The sequence below is a fragment of the Hypomesus nipponensis genome, chromosome 3 (genome assembly GCF_054491055.1).
Source record: "Hypomesus nipponensis isolate SF chromosome 3, ASM5449105v1, whole genome shotgun sequence".
NCBI lineage: Eukaryota > Metazoa > Chordata > Actinopteri > Osmeriformes > Osmeridae > Hypomesus > Hypomesus nipponensis.
The window spans coordinates 13187501-13206813 of record NC_140363.1 but is presented as its reverse complement, the minus strand read 5'-3'; the positions used below and the strand labels follow the sequence as shown (position 1 = coordinate 13206813).

The 19313-nt window shown below is 44.0% G+C and overlaps 1 protein-coding gene across 2 annotated transcripts in view; it reads right to left on the bottom strand.

Moving 5' to 3' along the window:
• Nucleotides 1-19313, bottom strand: part of myo6b (myosin VIb) — a 37454-nt gene that overhangs the window by 13776 nt on the left and 4365 nt on the right. For both annotated transcript variants that reach the window (XM_084676828.1, XM_084676835.1), the window contains exons 2-23: nucleotides 18966-19118; nucleotides 17104-17173; nucleotides 16875-16948; nucleotides 16635-16764; nucleotides 16288-16393; nucleotides 15767-15822; nucleotides 15525-15622; nucleotides 15244-15408; nucleotides 14249-14329; nucleotides 11757-11937; nucleotides 10645-10789; nucleotides 8545-8702; nucleotides 8245-8336; nucleotides 7634-7706; nucleotides 5733-5860; nucleotides 4819-4914; nucleotides 4178-4348; nucleotides 2917-2955; nucleotides 2538-2631; nucleotides 2090-2220; nucleotides 1870-1947; nucleotides 1217-1346 (exon numbers count right to left, since the gene is read on the bottom strand). In XM_084676828.1, coding sequence (XP_084532954.1) covers nucleotides 1217-1346; nucleotides 1870-1947; nucleotides 2090-2220; nucleotides 2538-2631; nucleotides 2917-2955; nucleotides 4178-4348; nucleotides 4819-4914; nucleotides 5733-5860; nucleotides 7634-7706; nucleotides 8245-8336; nucleotides 8545-8702; nucleotides 10645-10789; nucleotides 11757-11937; nucleotides 14249-14329; nucleotides 15244-15408; nucleotides 15525-15622; nucleotides 15767-15822; nucleotides 16288-16393; nucleotides 16635-16764; nucleotides 16875-16948; nucleotides 17104-17173; nucleotides 18966-19085 — 2416 coding nt within the window. In that variant the 5' untranslated portion in view covers nucleotides 19086-19118. The remainder of the gene's footprint in view (nucleotides 1-1216; nucleotides 1347-1869; nucleotides 1948-2089; nucleotides 2221-2537; nucleotides 2632-2916; nucleotides 2956-4177; nucleotides 4349-4818; nucleotides 4915-5732; nucleotides 5861-7633; nucleotides 7707-8244; nucleotides 8337-8544; nucleotides 8703-10644; nucleotides 10790-11756; nucleotides 11938-14248; nucleotides 14330-15243; nucleotides 15409-15524; nucleotides 15623-15766; nucleotides 15823-16287; nucleotides 16394-16634; nucleotides 16765-16874; nucleotides 16949-17103; nucleotides 17174-18965; nucleotides 19119-19313) is intronic.

The window sequence follows — 19313 nt, the reverse complement described above, 5'->3', positions numbered from 1 at the left end:
TATATATATATATATATATATATATATATATATATATATATATATATATATATACACAGAGAGAGAGAGAGAGAGAGAGAGAGAGAGAGAGAGAGAGAGAGAGAGAGAGAGAGAGAGAGAAAGAGAGAGAGAGAGAAGAGCAAGAGCAAGAGAGAGACAGAGAGAGAGAAGAGCAAGAGAGAGACAGAGAGAGAGAGAGAGAGAGAGAGAGAGAGAGAGAGAGAGAGAGAGAGAGCAAGAGAGAGAGAGAGAGAGAGAGAGAGAGAGAGACAGAGAGAGAGAGAGACAGAGAGAGAAGAGCAAGAGAGAGACAGAGAGAGAGAGAGAAGAGCAAGAGAGAGAGAGAGAGAGAGAGAGAGAGAGAGAGAGACAGAGAGAGAAGAGCAAGAGAGAGAGAGAGAGACAGAAGAGAGAACAAGTAAAAAGAGGGGGTTAAGAAAAGGATTAGGCACAATTATTCAAACGAGAGCACACAGACAAAGCTCTAGTCCCCATTATCATACTCTAATGACTAAACTTATAATGTCATGTAAAAGTTAGGGGAAATTTAAATGGAAAGTTCAGCCAGCCATCAGGTCGTGCTATCAACTATCCATCCTCAAGAGAAAAAAGCAGGAAATGGCGATGAGACGAGGCTGTCAACATTTATGACTAAAATGTGATCTCATTTGATGCTTTCAAGCCAATGAGCAGTACTCGTCATTGCCTTGTTAAATTGGGCAAGTCAATGTGGTAGCTGGGCACAATGGGTAATGGTTCAGGGAACAGCTTTCAGCGTAGCCGTTCTTAGCTGGCCAGAGATAGCCTTCAGCCTTCAGCAGGAAGCATTTGAAACATGAGGCTTGAGCTCTGGAGCTGACAGCGTGGAACATATAATCTGCTGCAGCACTGCATCCCTCCACCTGAAGCCCTAGAAGTAGTGAGAAGAGCTGCCTTTGTTTTTAAGACACTTTGGGATGGACATTTTTCTCAAAGCTTCAATCTACACCATCACAGCTCCCTCCAATAAATCAATAGATCAACTATTGTTATTTTCATTGTGATCAGTGTGAAATCCAAATCCAAATCTGAATGCCATTTAGATTAAGCTTTTTCATTGACAAGTTTGCGTCGACTTTGAATCCCCGTTTAGAGCGGACAGTGGTGCGGCATGTCGTACGTCCAGTGTGGGAGTGCAGGGTGCGTGTGATTGGATGAGGAGCAGGTGACTACGTACATTTGATGACGGAGAGGCAACACCACTGAACCTTCTTCCAGCGGCTACACACCAGCCACTGGTTGACCTTCTGCACCAGCACAGCCAAGTGGTCAGGGTCAGACTTCATGATCTGGTCAAACTCTGCAAACTGACACACACACACACGCACACACATACAAGCACACACGCACACACAAAGAGTAATCTTCACTCAATTCATATCACAGGCTAGTTTTATTAGTCATATAAATGAAAGATGAGGTTCGGTACAAAGCTCTGTGGCTTGCGAGGAAAGCTTGGTAAGTAAGTAAGTAAGACTTTATTTATATAGGACTTTTCATACAAGAATTGCAGCTCAAAGTGCTTTACATAAAATCAACAAAAACAATAATATAAGTGTTGATCTAAGTAGCCGCACTCCATCTGCGGTCTCTCGAATGCATCTTAGATCCAAGCTGCCACTTGCAGTTCCTAATACCCAAACATGACAAAGGGGTAGACAGGACGGCAAGAAATCTTCAGCATATAATGAGGAGAGAACAAAAAAAGGCAACCCCCAGACTATGCGAGGAGTACAGTTGGTGAGATGAAGATAGAAAGAAACATTTCATAAAAGCTTATTGTAAATAAAATATAAAAGGATAAGGAATAAGACACAGTGCCAATCTTACCTTTCCAGGGCGGAAGAAGACTCTGGTCAATCCAAACTTGTAGTCGTTTTCATTCAGGCCCAGTGCCTTGAACAAAGCCTATCGAGAAAATAAAGAGAACATGGTACCAGGCAACCAAAACAAACAATCAGCCATACAGTTTCCAACCCACCCAAGTCTAATGCATATGTATTCTTGGCCCAGCCTGTGAGAGTAAGAAGCTAGTGTTTGGGAGAGCCACCTTGCAGAAGAGTCTGGGGTCCAGTCTGGTCAGCTTGTCAGGCATGTACTGCTTGTACATGTTGTAGAGTTCATGGAAGGGGGCTCGGGATGGGAAGCCGCCCTGCATGAGGTCCAGCACTGACACCATACCTGAGAGAGAGACAGAGAGAGAGACAGAGAGACAGAGAGAGACAGAGACAGAGAGAGACAGAGAGAAAGAGAGACAGACAGAGACAGAGAGAGAGAGAGGTGACCCCTTTAATCACCTTTAATTACGTTGTATCTTTTTTTCTAAAGTGGCCGAAGCCTTTTGCACACTACTGTCCATGATGAGACAGCATCATATCGACTTGTTTTTACCAAGACAGACCTTGTGTACACACTGCTCTTGATCATAGCCATTCCACAGCTTCTCCTTTGTGATGTTGTGGTATAATGACCGATATGACTACACTGGTTTATTATACCTGAGCACTGCAGCTGGGAAAGAATCTGGGCTCCTTCAAACTGGTGGCTCACCATCTTCAGGTTGGGTTTCACACAGCGGATGAAACTGGAGCCCTTCAGAGTCAAACATTAGTTATTGAACATCTACACATCTTCATCCTGGTGAGACATTAGTCATATCAGAGGCTGTTTACGCGACCATAGTGTTTGGCTGTTGGTGTATCAAAGTTCTACTCTATTTTGGATGCTTTTTAAAAGCCCTCAGAGAGAGAGAGAGAGAGAGAGAGAGAGAGTTCCAGGAGCCACACTAACAGGCTCTGATCAAAACCTTCCTTTTGTCGACAGTAATTGCCGATGAGGTGCGTGTGGGAGAAGCTGGCTGCGGGTGCGGCTACTCACAGTGCTGCGAAGCTTCTCCAGCAGCAGGTTGAGCTGGGTCTGAGGACAGGAGCAGAGACAGGAAGACTGGTTACCAGCGTGGCATCACAGACTCACCCCGCACAGCTGTACACTGCTGTTAGGCTCGCAGCATGACTGACTGGATGACTTCCATCATGCACATCCCTGATGCGTGCGTGTAAATGCAGGGACAAACTGCAGGGGCTGTCTTCGCCTCCATGCCAACAGGTGAGGGACAGAAGCTCTCAGACAGGCAGAGGGGTGAGGAAGGAGGAGTGAGGGAGGGAGGGGGGGATAGGCAGGCAGGCGGCACTTTTTTGGGGTCCAAGCACTTGTAGTGTTTCCGCAAACCAAGGGGATTCAAGGACTCGGCAACAAGGAGGTGATAATGACTGACGTCATCAAACACAACTTGGTGAAAGACAACTTATACGTGAGAGCATGTCGATGTTTCAGTGCAAACGGAACTGCAGTGAGGCTTGATCTTTGCTGTCTGCATGTCTTATGTATTAGTGATAGACTGAAGACAGCAGGACAAGCCCCACAGCACATAGACAATAGAGCAAAGACAATACTGCGGCTTGATGTATTCAGAGGAGGGAACATTTAAAAAAGAAACATTGTACCCAGTGTGGAGGATTGTATTAATTAGCTGGAGAGATTAGACAATCGGGGCAGGTTTGTATTTTCTGGTAATCTTGGGTTTGTTTCTCATAGAAACCCTGACAGATCCAACCTGTTGCACACACACACACACACACACACACACACACACACCTTAGAACATTGGTGAGAACAGGGTAACAGAGCAGGCAGACGATATCCTTGGCTCTGAGCGAGTGACGGGGTTCCTAGCCTAACATAAGCCTTCTCACCTTCTGTTCCTGGCTTACTTCAAAGTTCTTTTTTCCCCACTTTCTATCTGCTTTCACTTATTCAATTTGTCAGTTCCCACAGCCTCTCTTAATACCTCAAACTGACTTTATCCAGTTTTTTTATCCATCCAGGAAGGATGCTCAGGGGAAAAGGAGGGAGAATGGAGAAGGTCTGGGCGGAGAGGGGGAAGAGAAGAGAAGAAAGGAGAGTGGTCGGGTCCATTAGCAGGAGGAAACAGACCCCTGACAGCGACACACCATCACCTCCCAACATAGGTTAGAATAAATCCACACACAAAAAAACTCATAGACATATGGATATATTAGTAAGGTTGACATAGTAGTGAACAGAAGAAACATATTGGCAGTCAAATAGTGTCACTCACCTTAAATTTGTTCCCCACACTGATAAAGCTGAGCTTGCCAGCCTTCTGCTTGGAGTCCTTTGAATTGCTGGAGTTCTCAAACAGTTCTCTGACAAACTTGTCCTTGGACTCACACACCAGGCTCTCCAAGGACATGTGGAGGGCATCATTATTCTTCTCCACAAACTTGGTCTGGAAACATGGGGCATGCACATACAGTCCACACCACACACACACACACACAGATATGTTGACATACATATGTCATTATGTCCATATTTGGACAGACATACTCTTGTTGGAAATGAATACAGAGTATACAAATAATCCAGCACATCAAACAAATTGTGTACTGAGACAACTGAAACCCATATCAGACACCTAAACAGGCTCCTTTGCATATTTAGGCTAAGAAAACAATTACCAGCAGCCATGTTTACACTGAATAAATGAGTCAGGGATACTGTTTACTACAATAACACTGGCAGCCACCGAGGACTTTGAATTGCTAGACAGTTATGGCTATGTTGAAGATTAATGAAACTTGCTAAGTGTTCACCCTGTGTTCCAGGTATAACAGGATTTTCAGGATTGCTCATAGCTCTGCACCCACTTAGAATCAGGCCCCCCAGCTGCAGAGAGATGTTTTCCATGCTGTTTACCGTTTCGTAGCACACAGCTCCAGCAAAGTGTCTGACGATGAAGCCTTCGTCGTCTCTGACGTTCCTGTGGACCGCAAGCTTGGACTTCCTGGGGACCTGGGGTGGCAACCAACATCTTTAGTTGAGTGTATTTTATTGCAGGTTGAGTTTACTGGAAGTGGATTGTGTCTCATATAAAACTTCAATGATGGATAAAGGCGTGCAGTAGTTTAGAATTAGGCCTTGTCAGTGTTCACTAAGCCGCACAGCGTTTCAGCAATACGCCAAAGAACCACTGCAAGCTCTCATGGTTTTACATTGTGTTCAGGACACAATTGGATACTTACCCAACCCTGAATTATCATAGTGTTCCAGACAAAGATTAATATTGCATGACTATATGAAATGTAAAGAACAGACCTCATTAGAATATGAAAGCTATGATTAATAAGCCCATCTGCTGACAGGGGTTGAATAATCTGCCGGGATGCAAATCGATAGCTGCACTGAATCTCCAAGAGGATTTCACGCCTGCAGACAAACTTCCAGAGTGTGGAACAAATGTTCCAGAGATAGGGTGAGAAAGAAAGAGGGAGAGAAAAAGGGAAACACCGAGGCTGTGCCTTAAGATTATGTTGTCTTTTCTTTTCTGAAGGCAGGCAAGCATAAAAATGAAAGAAAAAAAACGATTATCTGCCAAAGTCTGTGGGCTTGGTGTGGGAGGCATAAACAACCGAGAGGTGAGGTAAGAACATTGAGGATGATCAAGGCATCAATTAAAAGCAGAGTAGAAAAGTAACAAGAAGTGGGAAGAGAGAAATAACTTTATTTGAACAAAAGTATTCCTACAAAGCCCAGGAGTCTCTATGACAGGCGAACCCTGCAATTCCAAAACAAAGGGAAAAACAACTTAATAAATGCATGGAGCATCTCACCGTCAGTCTGAAGTGGTCCTTGTGTTTGCTGTGGACTGTGTCTGCAAAGTGCTGGTCGCTAGCCTGAGGCAGACGGTTCTCCTCATCCAAGATGTCCAGAATGCCCACCAGTTTGGCCTCCACCAGGTCTACAAAGACACATCACACTGGGATTATAGTCTGAATCGAGACCTTTAAGAATAACAAAGGCCTGTGTTCACTGACTAATTCAGATTTACAATGAATTGACCCATTTATTACTTATCATGTTGTGCATTGTTGTCATACTACAGTAGTTAACTAGCCACTCACTCATTTCAGTCACCGTAGACATAGACTTAAAATGGTCTAAATGCTATTCATGCTTTAAATGCATACTATGAATACCAGTGCTCATGTGACGGAGTGGTCTACTGCAGTGGGCTACTTCCACATGGTACAACAACAACATTCTCTGCTTGTTCTCAGAAATGGAAGGGACATGATGTTACTATCATCTCAATGTTTTTTCTCCTGGATATGACGAGCATTATAAGTTGCACTTCCACAATGTTTTGTTTCAGGAGAGTTTGGATATGCAATTAGAGACACAATACATGTTTATCTGGATTATCATCATGCCACTTGAATTATTCATACAGGTACACTGTTTGGAATAGGATCTGACAGGAGGGTGCTGATAGATTTGCATGAAGAAGCACCTGTGAATAAATCCCCTGGATTGATGAGCGAACTAATGGACAGGCAGCCGGTCATTAGCAAGTCATAAATGTTATTCATGGCTGTCAGTTAACCTCGCACCTGAATAATCAGCCTTTTTTCAAATACTAATGTGAATGCTTCACCTCACCTTGCAGTCCTCAGTGTTCACTCTCATTCCTTGTTGTTGGGATTGTGAAAACCAAATCAATCAAATCAAACTAAACAACAGAGGTGGTCTGGGTGATGTTATCAGCCTACTTCAGGTAGACAGGGAAAGTTGTTTTCATGCCAGATTTTGAGAGGCTCCCTAGTACTGTCAAGTGCAACAAAACGTAAGCGGAGTAAATGTACTTAAAGTAACTAAAGGCCCAGAATAGTGCTTTGCACCTTTCTAATCTGTAATTACAGAGCTGCCGAGAATGTAATGCGTGTTAGTCTCTCGTGGCTGAGAGTGGAGCAGAGATAGATCTCTCAAAAGGGGAAAACCTCCTTGGGAATGTTCTAGCAATCTTTAAATTACATTATACATTTAGTAATTTAGCAGATTCTCTTATCCAGAGTGACTTACAGTAAGTACAGGGACATTCCCCGAGGCAAATAGGCTGAAGTGCCTTGCCCAAGGACACAACTTCATTTTGCACGGCCGGGAATCAAACTGGCAACCTTCTGATTAATATCCCAATTCCCTAACAGCTCAGCCATCTGATGCCCATTGGAAAGCCACCCCCAAAAAACCCACGCTTGCAGACATTCAAACCCAGTCAGCTGCTGGCATACACAAACACACACGAGCAGCCACAGCCACACACACCCTACACACTCTTCTGCTCCCTCCTGACCAACTCTCCAGTCAGCAGTCTTCCCAGACAGTTCTATTCTTCTCCTTTCTATAACAGTCCTTCCTTAGCCCGACCTTGAATGTATCCAGATACAGTGAGCTGGCCCATAAACTATATTTTACACTGTTGACCCATATTTCCTACAGTAACGTAGTTTGTGAGAGAGCCTACTCTTGGGAAGTTTGACTTTGCACACTGGCCTTGAGTAATTATTAAGTTGAGAAATTTAAAGTGCAAAGTTCTTGCTTAGGATGTGTCATTTTTCACTGCTACAGTGTTCAAACTAGTTTTGTGTGCAACAGGGACATGCTAAATGTGCTGAGTGTGTGATGTGGTTACTGGAGTCTGAGACTGAGAGCTTGACTGAGTAGCATTACCCACCTATGCAGTCCTGGTTGTCCACATAATGGACCTCATTCACTCCCAGTCCTTCCTTCTGGTACAGCTCTTGTTCCTGGAGACACAGAGGCATATCATCAACACTCTCAATATTGAATCCAAAAATCACCCAAACTAACCATCCCGAAAGTATTGTCCATGATCTAAAATGCTTCTCTGTGGTATATCTTTGTTTTATGAGGATACAAATTCACTTCCAATCTCTCGTTTTATTGTACTTCAAACACACCACCCCCGAGTGATTCAAACGCAGAGATGAAATATCTGGAACTGACTGTTGGTGTTTAACTGGAGAACTTGGATATGAATAAAACAGGAGATCCCCGGGGAGAAAAAAGCCTCGTCATCTACAGAGATCTAATGACACCACTCACTTCACTGCGACAGATGCTGAGGAAAGGTGGTGTGTGCAAGGCAAAAGAGACAGACAGACATGCAGATAGACATGCAGATAGAGAGATAGACAGACCCACCCACACACACACACAGACAGGCATACAGACAAGTATATGCAGAAAGAGACAAACAGAGACAGAGACAGACACAGACAGAAAACCAGGCAGATATGCAGGCCTGGTCCTTTTGGCCCTCACCTCCTTCAGTATACGCTCGTTGAAGAACTGCTGAAGCTTCTCGTTGCAGTAGTTGATGCAGAACTGCTCAAAGCTGTTGTGCTCAAAATACTCTGAGAGGAGGGGGAGAAACATAATTTAATTATGCGGCACTTTCAAAAGGAAAAAACCCGGATACAAGGTTCAAAGTCAGATCTCCTAGACACCACAAGACTGCCTCAGCCTGTTTACCTTGTGCTGTGGCATTAGAACAGGAGGATAGAAAAATGGAATATTCACACACTAACAGCTAACAAATCCCCTCTGTCACACTTGACTTACCGAAGCCAGCAATGTCCAGCACGCCTATGAAGTTGGAGGAGGTCTGGAAGGGGAAGCACTGGTTGACCCTTTTGACCACATGATCAAAAAGACAGCTGTAGACAGCCTTGGCCAGCGCGTCCCGGGCATTGTTGGCCTGCTCCACCTTCAGAGGCACCCTGAGGGGCAGTGCAGTGGGGCAATGGGAAGCTTCAACTGGGGGACACCTTGTCTTGATTAAACCTCTTCATGGATAGAAACGTGTTTTTGGAATTTCTTACATTTTACCTAGTTTTAAATTGTTGCAAATTCGACCTTGTTTAGTGCTCTCTCTGCTCACATGTTGTCATGGTCACATTAACTACGACAGAGATACAAAACAATACCTATAGAAAACAACATTGTAGCTACATAGGAACTGCTACGCAGTTACAATTCATTGAGGCTTAGCGCTCCATTAAAGCTGAAAGTGGCCCCTGCACTTTGCCTGGCTGTCAGTCGGTTCCCTCCAACACTATGGGTTTAAATATTTAGAGAGGTTTAAGACATGAACAACGAGCAGCTCTGAAGGGAGTTCTGATAGGGTGTGGTATGCCATTTAGCATTTGGCCAAGCTTTAAGGCATGGCCCTTGAAGGAAGAAGTAGAGTGTATTTAGCTTCAAACGCCATCTTTCATTTGCTTCTCCCTCTCTCCCATCTATTCGCTCGAAATCTGCTTCAAGTCAATGTCATCCATAATCTACAGTAGCTCTAGGCCATCAGCCAATCCCAGGAAAATGCACTGGTACTTGGTTTCAGCGTCAGGCCTGAGGGAATCCATCGTTCATCCTCCTCACATGTGACTCCCCAGAGCTTTGCTTTTCAGATCTTCGCCATGCTCCAGACATGACAGCTAGGGACTCCTTCCAGACCCGCAGACCTCCACCTCCACCCTGGCGCCCCCCCGCCCCCCGTGTCCTTCAGGGTAAAGAGTGCTGTCGGTCGGCCTAATGATGCGACTCCCCCCTGTACCTCCACCACCCCTCCCCAGTCTCGGCCGTCCCCACCTGCTCTCCAGGCATCAGGCTCACATTGCCCTTTCTTTGTCTTCTTTCTTTGTCTTTTTCTCTCTCTCTCCCCCTTTCTCTCTCACCCATTCCGCCATCTCCAGTCTCCTCAGATAAAGCTGCATTATTCATGTGGAGAGAACACTTCCAGGCCAGTTCAGCAGCTGGGCCTGCTGAAATATTCATCTGGTAGGCCATGCCGGGCCAGACCCCATCACTCAAACCCCATAGTGAGTCGTATCAATACCCCACTGTGGCCTCCTCATCTAAGCTCTCGCGCGGCACCACAACATTCCACCCTTCCACAACATCCCACCCTTCCACAACATTCCACCCTTCCACAACATCCACATGTTGTGTATTGTTTACCTACAGTAGGCATGTATAGTAACGGTAACCTAGTCTGCCTCTTAACTGGATCTAAATGGATATTATGGTTGTTACATGAGGGTAGGGTTAGGTGCAACCTTCAGCTTAGCCTGCAGGTCAAATACTTTACTGTCCCCCCTCAAAGTCTACATATCTAACAGACTTTGTCTTAAGTCTTGCCCTCTTATGCAATCTGTATATATAAAGTATCCAGTAGCTCCTTACCATGTTGGGATCCCGTTGGCTTTAGATGCCAGCTACACTCAGTGACTGAGTGTAGCTGCTTAAGAGTGTCAGGGTTGATTTAACAATTTAGATCAAGACTTGGCCATCGTTAGCTATATATAGTGCCTTCATTGACCAGCATGAGTCGGACATGTGACTAGTCTGTCAGAGACTAGACCCTGGTCAGTGCCAATAGTCACAGCCAATGTGCAGCCTATCAAAATGGTAGTGTATGACCCATATGTAGTTACAGCAATACTACAATGGCTAAGGTGAAGATATCAATAAGTAGCTAGGAATTTTGATTACAATGACATAACAATCAACTGAGAGCAGAAGTCTCAACACTGGCTCTCAGCCATGGTTTTCATTTGCATGATGTGAGCCCGGCACACGCTGCCATGTGACCCCTGACCCCGGGCTCCAGCGTAGCAGCAATAATGAGGCGGAGCGCTGCTTCAGAGGAGTGGCGGATCTTACTTGATAACTGTTCCTTTGGCGCCCCCTGCTGTTGTGAGCATGATCCTGGTGGTGAGGCTGACCCGCAGGTCCTCCTGGTCGAGCCCCAGCAGGTCAGCACAGTACTCCAGAGTCTGGCCACACTGGTTCTTCAGGATGCAGCCGCCTGGCACACACACACACACACACACACACATGCAAATACACAACCACAAACATGCAGTCAGATCCAGTAATCTGGTCTACAAAGTCAGTCATCAAAGTCTACAAAATAACTTTACAATCTAGTGTTGACAACAAGTATATAATAGGTAGCATTTCCTCTCAGAATGCTTTGCAAAGGGATTGTAGAAGCATATCCGTGTCATACTGTGAATATACTGCAGGATAAGGTTTAATCCAAGCAGACCGCAAAATACACATATTGTACTGCTTCTTTTGGAACAGTAAGACAGATGGTCACAGATGGGAGGAGATTAGCTGCCAAAATGCATTCTTTTCCAGATGAAAGACCAAATCCAGCTTTGGCAGATTTGAGAGGTTTGCTGGAACATGCTGGAATTATCCTTTGTGTATAACAAATAAACAAAGACATTTTCACAACATATGTATCTGAAATGGTGCTTGTGGGTTACTAGGGGCTGTAGAGAAAGAGAGATGGAGGTCAGCAAGGGAAGACTGATGCTGGGAAAGAGAAGGTGGAGGGGGGCGGAATACAAAGGTACAGCCTATGACATCATTAGGCCCCCCACAGAGCTCCCAAAGCCTGGAGAGCACACTGTGAGGTGTGGGTGGAGGTCTGATGCGAGTTAGCCACTGTCATGTCTGTGACATGGAAGAGATCTGAAGAACCCAGGAGAAACACATACAGTGTTTGTGTGTGATGGGCTTTCGTGCCTGATGAGGAAGACCTTCACCGTCCCTCAGAGACACAGTAGGTCCACAGTGTGTCTAAGCTACGGAGCTGGCAACTCTTTAAAGAGCTCTTTCACGGCTTTAGCACTAATTAGCCTGCATGTGAGGATGAGTGTTTGTGTGACGTTGTGTGAGCGTGTGTTTGTATACCAGAGATCCAGGGTGTGTGCTTGAGTTGTGTTTTCTTGGAAGAGCCAGCATACTACTTTGAAGCTCACCTGAGGTGCTCCCTGTCTCCTCAAAGTCGATGTTGCCCAGGTGGAGCACCCCAGCTACCACCCGGAAAAGGTCCAGCTTCTCGGTGTCGTCCAGTCCGATCTTCTTCATGGCCCCACACATCCGGTTGAAGTCTCCCAGGTCATCCAGCAGAGGGTCTCTCAGGGCACCCAACTTCACATGCTGGGGGCCACAGCAGAAACAAATAGGAAAAACTCTTACTGGAAGCTCCACGCTCATTATGAAAAACAGTATGGCTCAACTGCTTCCTTCAACGTTTGAAGGGAAGCATTAAGTTTAATCAAATGTAGCATATCTATAGAGCCTGATGATAAGCACACACAAGTTTAGTTTCAGATTACCACACCACACACAGCCATCAAAACCAAGGCTTCTGCTCTACAGTAGCCTTGTGTGATTTAGCCACATGCTAAACCACTCCCCCTCTCTTACAACCAGAAATGATGAGGAATGACCAGAAATCACCATTGGATATAGTTTGTCCATGAATAAGAACAGATGTTTCTGTACTCCAGTAAACTGTGACAGTTATATATATCTAATATTTATGGTTATAGTGAGGGTTATATTAGTGCAAAAGCAAAAAGCATAAAATGTCACCGGATAATACTGCAACAGACTGGAATGTCTGAAATATTTAATATTAATATTTAATACCATCTACAGTACTGTATAACATGGCTTAGAATATTAAATAGTACTTGATCGTCTCCATTGTTTCTATTGGCTGATGCCAACAGGGACTAGCTCAGTTTAGCCCAAAGGTAGATCCTTTAACTGCAGCTAAAAGGCAGGGTAGGTCGTGTTTCTGAGAATGTTTGATTAAATAAAGGGAGGGCGTGGGCTAATTTGGGTACGACACTTTCAAACTCAAGCCAAAATGGCTAGTTTTGCAAAAACTTACCTACCCTGCCTTTAAGAGGTTGTACATTCCAAAGCTCCCCCTGTGCGTTGCTTTGGATAAAGCATCTTCTAAATGATCACGTTTGTTAAATCGCTATCATTATTATTATTCTGCGCCACACAGTGACATTCTATGGTGGATAAGTCAGAACAATTCAACATCCTTTGAAATATGCCTCCACTCCTCTCCAGTCCCCACCTCACCCAAACACCCATGCAGAAACAGAGAGAAAAAGACACCGCATGCAGAGTCCCTGTTAGCACTACGGCTTCAAAGCATGTAAAACTGAGTCTGTGTCGTTACAGTGTTCACAGTACATAGAATTTATCACAAAGAGCAGCGTCTCCTGTTAGGAAATAATAGCATCTTATCACCTTATCATCCTGTGTTACACACACACACGAGGCAGGGCAGAAAGAATTATGATTAGTGACATCAGACAGCCTTCAAGCTCCCTTCACACTGGTGTTAAAGAATGGGTGTGTGGTTAGTATACAAAGAAGTGTTGCCTCTTTCCTCTTTTGTAGGTCCTTAGGTAAGAACACTATTAGCACAAAACACCTGCTGCCTTTACCTGAGTTCCTCCTTACTTTTAGATGCACAAAACTTTCATCAGCAAACAAGAGGGCATTTTTTACAACAAGAACGGAAAAATAATGTGTCTGTAATGCCCTAAGGGCAAGAACAGCATGCCTATTCTTCAAGGCTTTAAAAACAAAAATAATTACGCATCCTGAAGGGACAAGGCACACCGTGATAAAGATACCAATCTTTCATAATTTATCAAGACAGACCCAAGCCAATTTCTTTGGAATAACAAATGATCATTGATGCATCATTTTATAAAAAAAACCTCCACTTCTATCTAATAATGGAAATTCACCCTAGGAGCTTTCCCTCAAGTTAGTGCCAAGTCTTCACATCATATAAACATGATTTTTAATAAGCAGAACGTGTTACGTTAACTAGCTACTACCAATAGCTAACCCGAACTCCATGTAAAAAACGTCATTTTGTGAGCCAGAACTAACTTAACTGCAAGCTACCGGAAGTTGTTGACCTAGATCATACAATATGTGGAAGTAATGCGTGCATAGTGGATGTTGGCAAGTGGAAATGTCATTTGGGCTACCGTCAAAGTTTTTCATTTTTGAAGGGGCTTCCAACAACGTGCCAAGCGTAACTATTGTCGCTTCGGTCATGATGAATTGAAGGCAAAATATCATTTAAAAGCTAGTATGAATCTTAATTATCATTTACAAGCAGTATAAATAATAAGATATGTATTTCTTTTTCATATTTTATTTTTCATTTGTTTGGCAGCCCACCTGCATTACCCTAACAGACCACAAGTGGACTGCTGCCCAGAGGTTGGGAATCGCTGCAGTAGCAGATGGATGAGATCGAGAGATAGTTGAAGGTAGAGAGAGACAGCTGGAGGCAGAGACAGTTTGAGGGAGAGAGAGATAGACAGTTCAATGGAGAGACACAATATGAGGGAGTGGGATAGAAAGACAGTCGGAGGAATAGAGAGACAGTAGGAGAGACAGCTAGATAAGGGCACAGTACCTCAGGACTCTTGCGGTTCTGCATGATCTGCGTATCCGAGTCCTTACTGGCAAAGTACCTGGTGCATCCTCGATTCAAATACTTCAAGAGGAGCAAAACACACAAACACACACATTAATTTGTATTAATCACATAAAGCTACAGTATTTTAAAACTAGGGGTGGTTGACTGGGGTGGAATCCATGGAGGTACATCAGTATTGTTTTCTTCAAAGAAAAGTGTCTCATATATCCCAGTATTGTTTTATACTTGATTTGGTTTGTGTGTGAGTAAATTGCCTCTGTTGAAATGGGTGTTGCCTTAGAGACCTGCAATAATGACACTGTTACACAAAAGCACCGCTAACAAAAGCAACGCTAAAGGCGAGACAATGTTGAATTCAAAGTTGTTTTGAGAGGTGACACAAAACAATCACCTCAGGAAAGGTGTCTAGGATTGTTGTCTCACAAGCACTAATGTCATTAAAATACTTTTTCACCAACTCCAATGGGAACAGCAGCACAATGACAGGCACATTGCCTAGCACATGCTGAATGGCTGAAGTCACTAAGTTCAGCTGGACGATTTTTATCTTCATGTGACACCTAGTGGTCATCTAGAGAACTGTCTCACAGTGACTGGGATGGATTTTCCGTCAGTGAACAGTTTGTCTGATTGCTAAAGAATGTTGGCAGCTGAGCAGATTCATTACGATGAACAGACAGTTGTGACCCCTGTCGCACTCTTTTTCTTTTTCTCTACAGTATCCCTCCCTCATTCTGTTTATCACTACTTTACTGCTCGATCAAGCAGGGTGGACATATTAGCGTTGACATCCTTGTACTATTTTCAGCTTTGAAGGGGCCATCATTTCACTCTCTCAAGTTAGAGAGAGAGAAAGAAAGAATGTGGGGAGTGTGTTTGTCTTGTGTGTACGTGTGTATACTATGTGTGTGTGTGTGTGTGTGTGTGTGGGGGGGGGGGGGGCACATTCAGCTCCATGCTGGACCACTGACCCTGAAACTGTCAGGGGAGTCGAGATGCAGTTTGTGTTTGATGTCCTCAGTGGCTCCTGCACACAGCCGGTAGAAGATGTGGTAGTTCCTCTCCTCCTTACTCTGCATGCAGATCCTTGACTTCTCCAGCAGGTAGTGAGACACAAAGCCACCAACCACTGCATTCTGGCACACCCAGTAAACAGGACACAGGTGCAACAAACAGCAATGATGAAAGTGAGCTAGAAATTCTACTGTTGTTTGATGTGTGGCTTTCTCAGAAAGGCTGGATAAATGAATACCTTTTCATTGAAGTGGATTTCTACAAACTTCCCAAAACGACTGCTGTTGTTGTTCCGGACGGTCTTTGCATTTCCAAAAGCCTCTAGCAGGGGGTTGGCTGGAAGTTGGTATCACAAAGTTAACATCATCAAAACTCGAGATGAATTATGTCTCAAACTAGACCATCATCAGACAAACATTAGGTGATAGGAAAACATGAGGATGACAATGCATATTAGTCACATCATGGGTTAAACCATACCTTCAACAATTCTCTCATCGATGTCTTGACCAGTCCCATATGACGTAGTTAGATATCTACAGAGCAACAAAGAAATGGGGACAACCCACAATACTGTGAGTATGAAGTTTATCTTATTAAGTTACTATGGGTTAAAATGTAGCTACAACACTGTTAATGGTTACAGATGTAACCAGTATGACGTTCTAATAAGGCCTGGGTTGTCATGCCAGGGTCCTCTGCTCAACCTACCAGGACACAGCGCTCCGTCTCCCAGGAGTATTAGATTAATTGCTGGCACCTGTGTCTAGTTTAATATTGTGTGTATATATACCTTCTTTGCAAAGTCTTGTTTTGTTGTTGTTCATTCCCAGTGGGTTTCCTGACCGATAGTTTGCCTAGCGTAACATTTTTGAATAACCTGTACTTCCCTGTCTGCCTGCTCTTCCTACACTTGCCTGACACTGATTACTCTATGACGTAAACTCTGCACTTGGATTCCACCCTGTCTTATTACAATTGTGTCACATTTGGGAACAGACCTGAGAACAAACTTGGTGTTCTCAGTCTTCCCAGCTCCAGATTCTCCAGACACGATGATGGACTGGCTGATCTTCAGCACACGCATGTCCCTGTAGGCCTTGTCAGCTGAGAAGAGAAACAACAACATCCCTCATTGGTCTGTCAAAGCCTGAGGGGAGGAATACCAAATCATCATGAACGCGTCAATACCTCACAAACCATTCAGTTCTTCCGGATGGCAAAAATCGAATAAATCTCAATTTACCAAGTTCACTGACTTTAACTTAGAAATCAAGCCGACCCAAACTAGACAAGTCCATTAATCAGTAACAAGCTGTAAGTTTGGCAAATCTATCAGGGATCTTACCGATGGCGTATACATGAGGGGGTAGGGTGCCAAGGGACCGCCCCTGGTACGACTTAATGGTCTCTGGAGCGTAGAGTTTGGGTATGTCAATGTAGGGGTTCACTGCTATCAAGATGTTGGCCACATACGTCTGTGTGAAAAAAGCAGTTGCTGTGTTATCTTCTGTTCATGTGTGTATTCAACATGTCTGTTGAGACACAGGTTTGAGGTTCATATCAAGTTAACAGCAGGTAAACGTACATATATCTTATCTTTACTATACCGCACTCTGACGTTGTTGAGAAGTGTGGCTTCATTGAGGTACATAAGAGAGCCTGCAAAGAGGAAATATGCAAAACAGAACAAAATAGTTATAATCTAAGACTAAAAATGCTTGCTTGAGGATAAAATATGATTGTATGTGCAGTGTATGTATGTGGTGCATGTGTGTGTGTGTGTGTGTGGTGCATGTGTGTGTATGTGAACTTACAGTTGTCCTCCATATGCTTGTTGACATCCTCTTCAGCAGGGAAGACTTGGTTCATAGGAGCCAGAAAGCTCTGCAACATCAGAAATGCACAACCTGTCAGTAAAAGATCTTCCATTTAAACGCCCTGTGTGTGTTCCTTTTAACAGGGCTTCTGTAGATCATCAGTTCATACACTATCACCACATACACTTACAACTGCATTCCCATTTGATAAGCGTCTTAAGTTTAACTGCAGTTTACGTTTTAGAAAGCACAAATCTATAACAAAAGATGAATTACCAACTGAAAAGGGGCCAACATATACATAAAAAATTCATTTGATTTCCAGATCAAAGTGATAGAGGTTTCTGTCAGAGTTCCCCAGCTCAATAAGTCACAGCTATTCTCCTGTAGCTATTGTAGAGTGGCTGAGTTCATGGAAATAAATTCAAAGGAACACGCAGCGTGTGTGAGAAACACGGCGACTGACATGGCAGCCTAATAAATAATTTCAAGGCAGAGAAACAGGATCTGAGTTGCTGTGGTGTCTGTGTGCCTCTGTGTTTGTTGTGTGCAGAACACTAAAGAATTGAGAAAAAGAGAGAGGAATAAAGACTGAAGGGAGAGGGAAAAATGTCGACTGACTGAAATTATGAAGTCATAGTTAAAGGTAGATAAAGCCTTTTATTCACAACTCTCACAGTAACACACTAATATAGGCCAACATACCTCCCTCCGCTAGGACAGAGACGGACAGAACAGTATACAATGCACTGTAGCCTAATTGCCATGGGGTCGTAGTAGTATTAATAGCTTTACAATATAGGCCTATCCTATCAAAAATTGCCCCCCTCTATCTACGGTCACATTCCCTTGTTGTTGCCTTTGATCTCTCCAACCTTGTTTGTGCGCATGTATGTGTGTGCGTGTGTATGTGTGAGAGAGTTATGTGGTTTACTGGAACAAAACAAGCAGTAAGCACAAACAGAATATGCTTTGTGTGCCTGCCACTTCAACTCAACAACAAGGGCTGGCAGGCACAATGTGTGAGAACACCCTGGGCTAGCTTTCTACAGAGGACACAGGAGAGCCTTAGATAAACCAGGGCCTGACTGGTCTGGGGACAGGGTCATAGACTCAGCTTGGGCTTTAATGAGCTCAACTAAACAGTGAAACACACTCATTAAGACCCTCACAGGCCTTGGCGCTGCTCCACTGTCTGCTTGGTGTTGATGCCTTCGAGAAATCTAACATTTTCTAGAAGTCTCGTATTTTCAAGTCTTTTAATGTTTTCAAGAAACGGAAACTTTAAAATGGCTACATTTACAATTTTAGGGCCAAAATGAAAGGCAAACTCCTGCTGTAGGGCCTTGTGTTGTTGTGAGCACCAGACTGTGCTTGCTGCTCCAGTGAAAGCAAGTCACCAGGGATGCAACAGGTGGCATTTTCCTCTCTAATGAGCCGGCCCTGCAGGTAACACAATCAGCACACCTGCTGCTCTCGTTATCTATTAACGATGCCTTGAGCTGCCAGGGACATGCCACACCAGCGCTGCTTAACGTTCCTCACGTTTTACAAACACAATGTAACTTGACAAAAACCCAGCTTCTTCGATTTTAGTTTTTTTACAGGTCAATTTTTTTAATGAGTTTATACAAAGAACCAGGAAACCATAACCGTAACACATGAAGTGCCTTATTACAGTTGCTATAGTAACTATAAGATGAATGGAAATATAGAGGAACTTGTTATTGCAGTGTTATTGCAACCTCAAGAGAATACATTTCTGGGGGAGTGAGAGAGTGTGTGTGTGTGTGTTTGGGTGCATTAGCGTTTATCTATTTACCTGTGTGTGTCGTTGTGTGTGTGTGTGTGTGCCTGACCTTGCTCTTGCCCTGGTTCAAGGGTTCGATGGTAAGTGTGTCGGCTCCTATGTCGACGATCATGCCCAGCTGGAACCCGTGGGTGGGGTGGGGAGCCCACACTGGCTTCCCGTCCTCCATGGCTCACCTGTCTCCACAGCGACCCAGCAGTCTCTGGAAGGTTCCACAGAGGAGAGAGAGTGGTGGTCAGTTTGTTTTTGATTTAAGTCAACTTCTTAACTGTAACATTTCTGACAACAACAATACCAAAATATGATAGTTCACTAGATTGTTCCAGTGTCATATTTGGCTATATAGATCAGCTTTTGCTTCTAAACACCACTGTTGCCTAATCTATCATACAATACC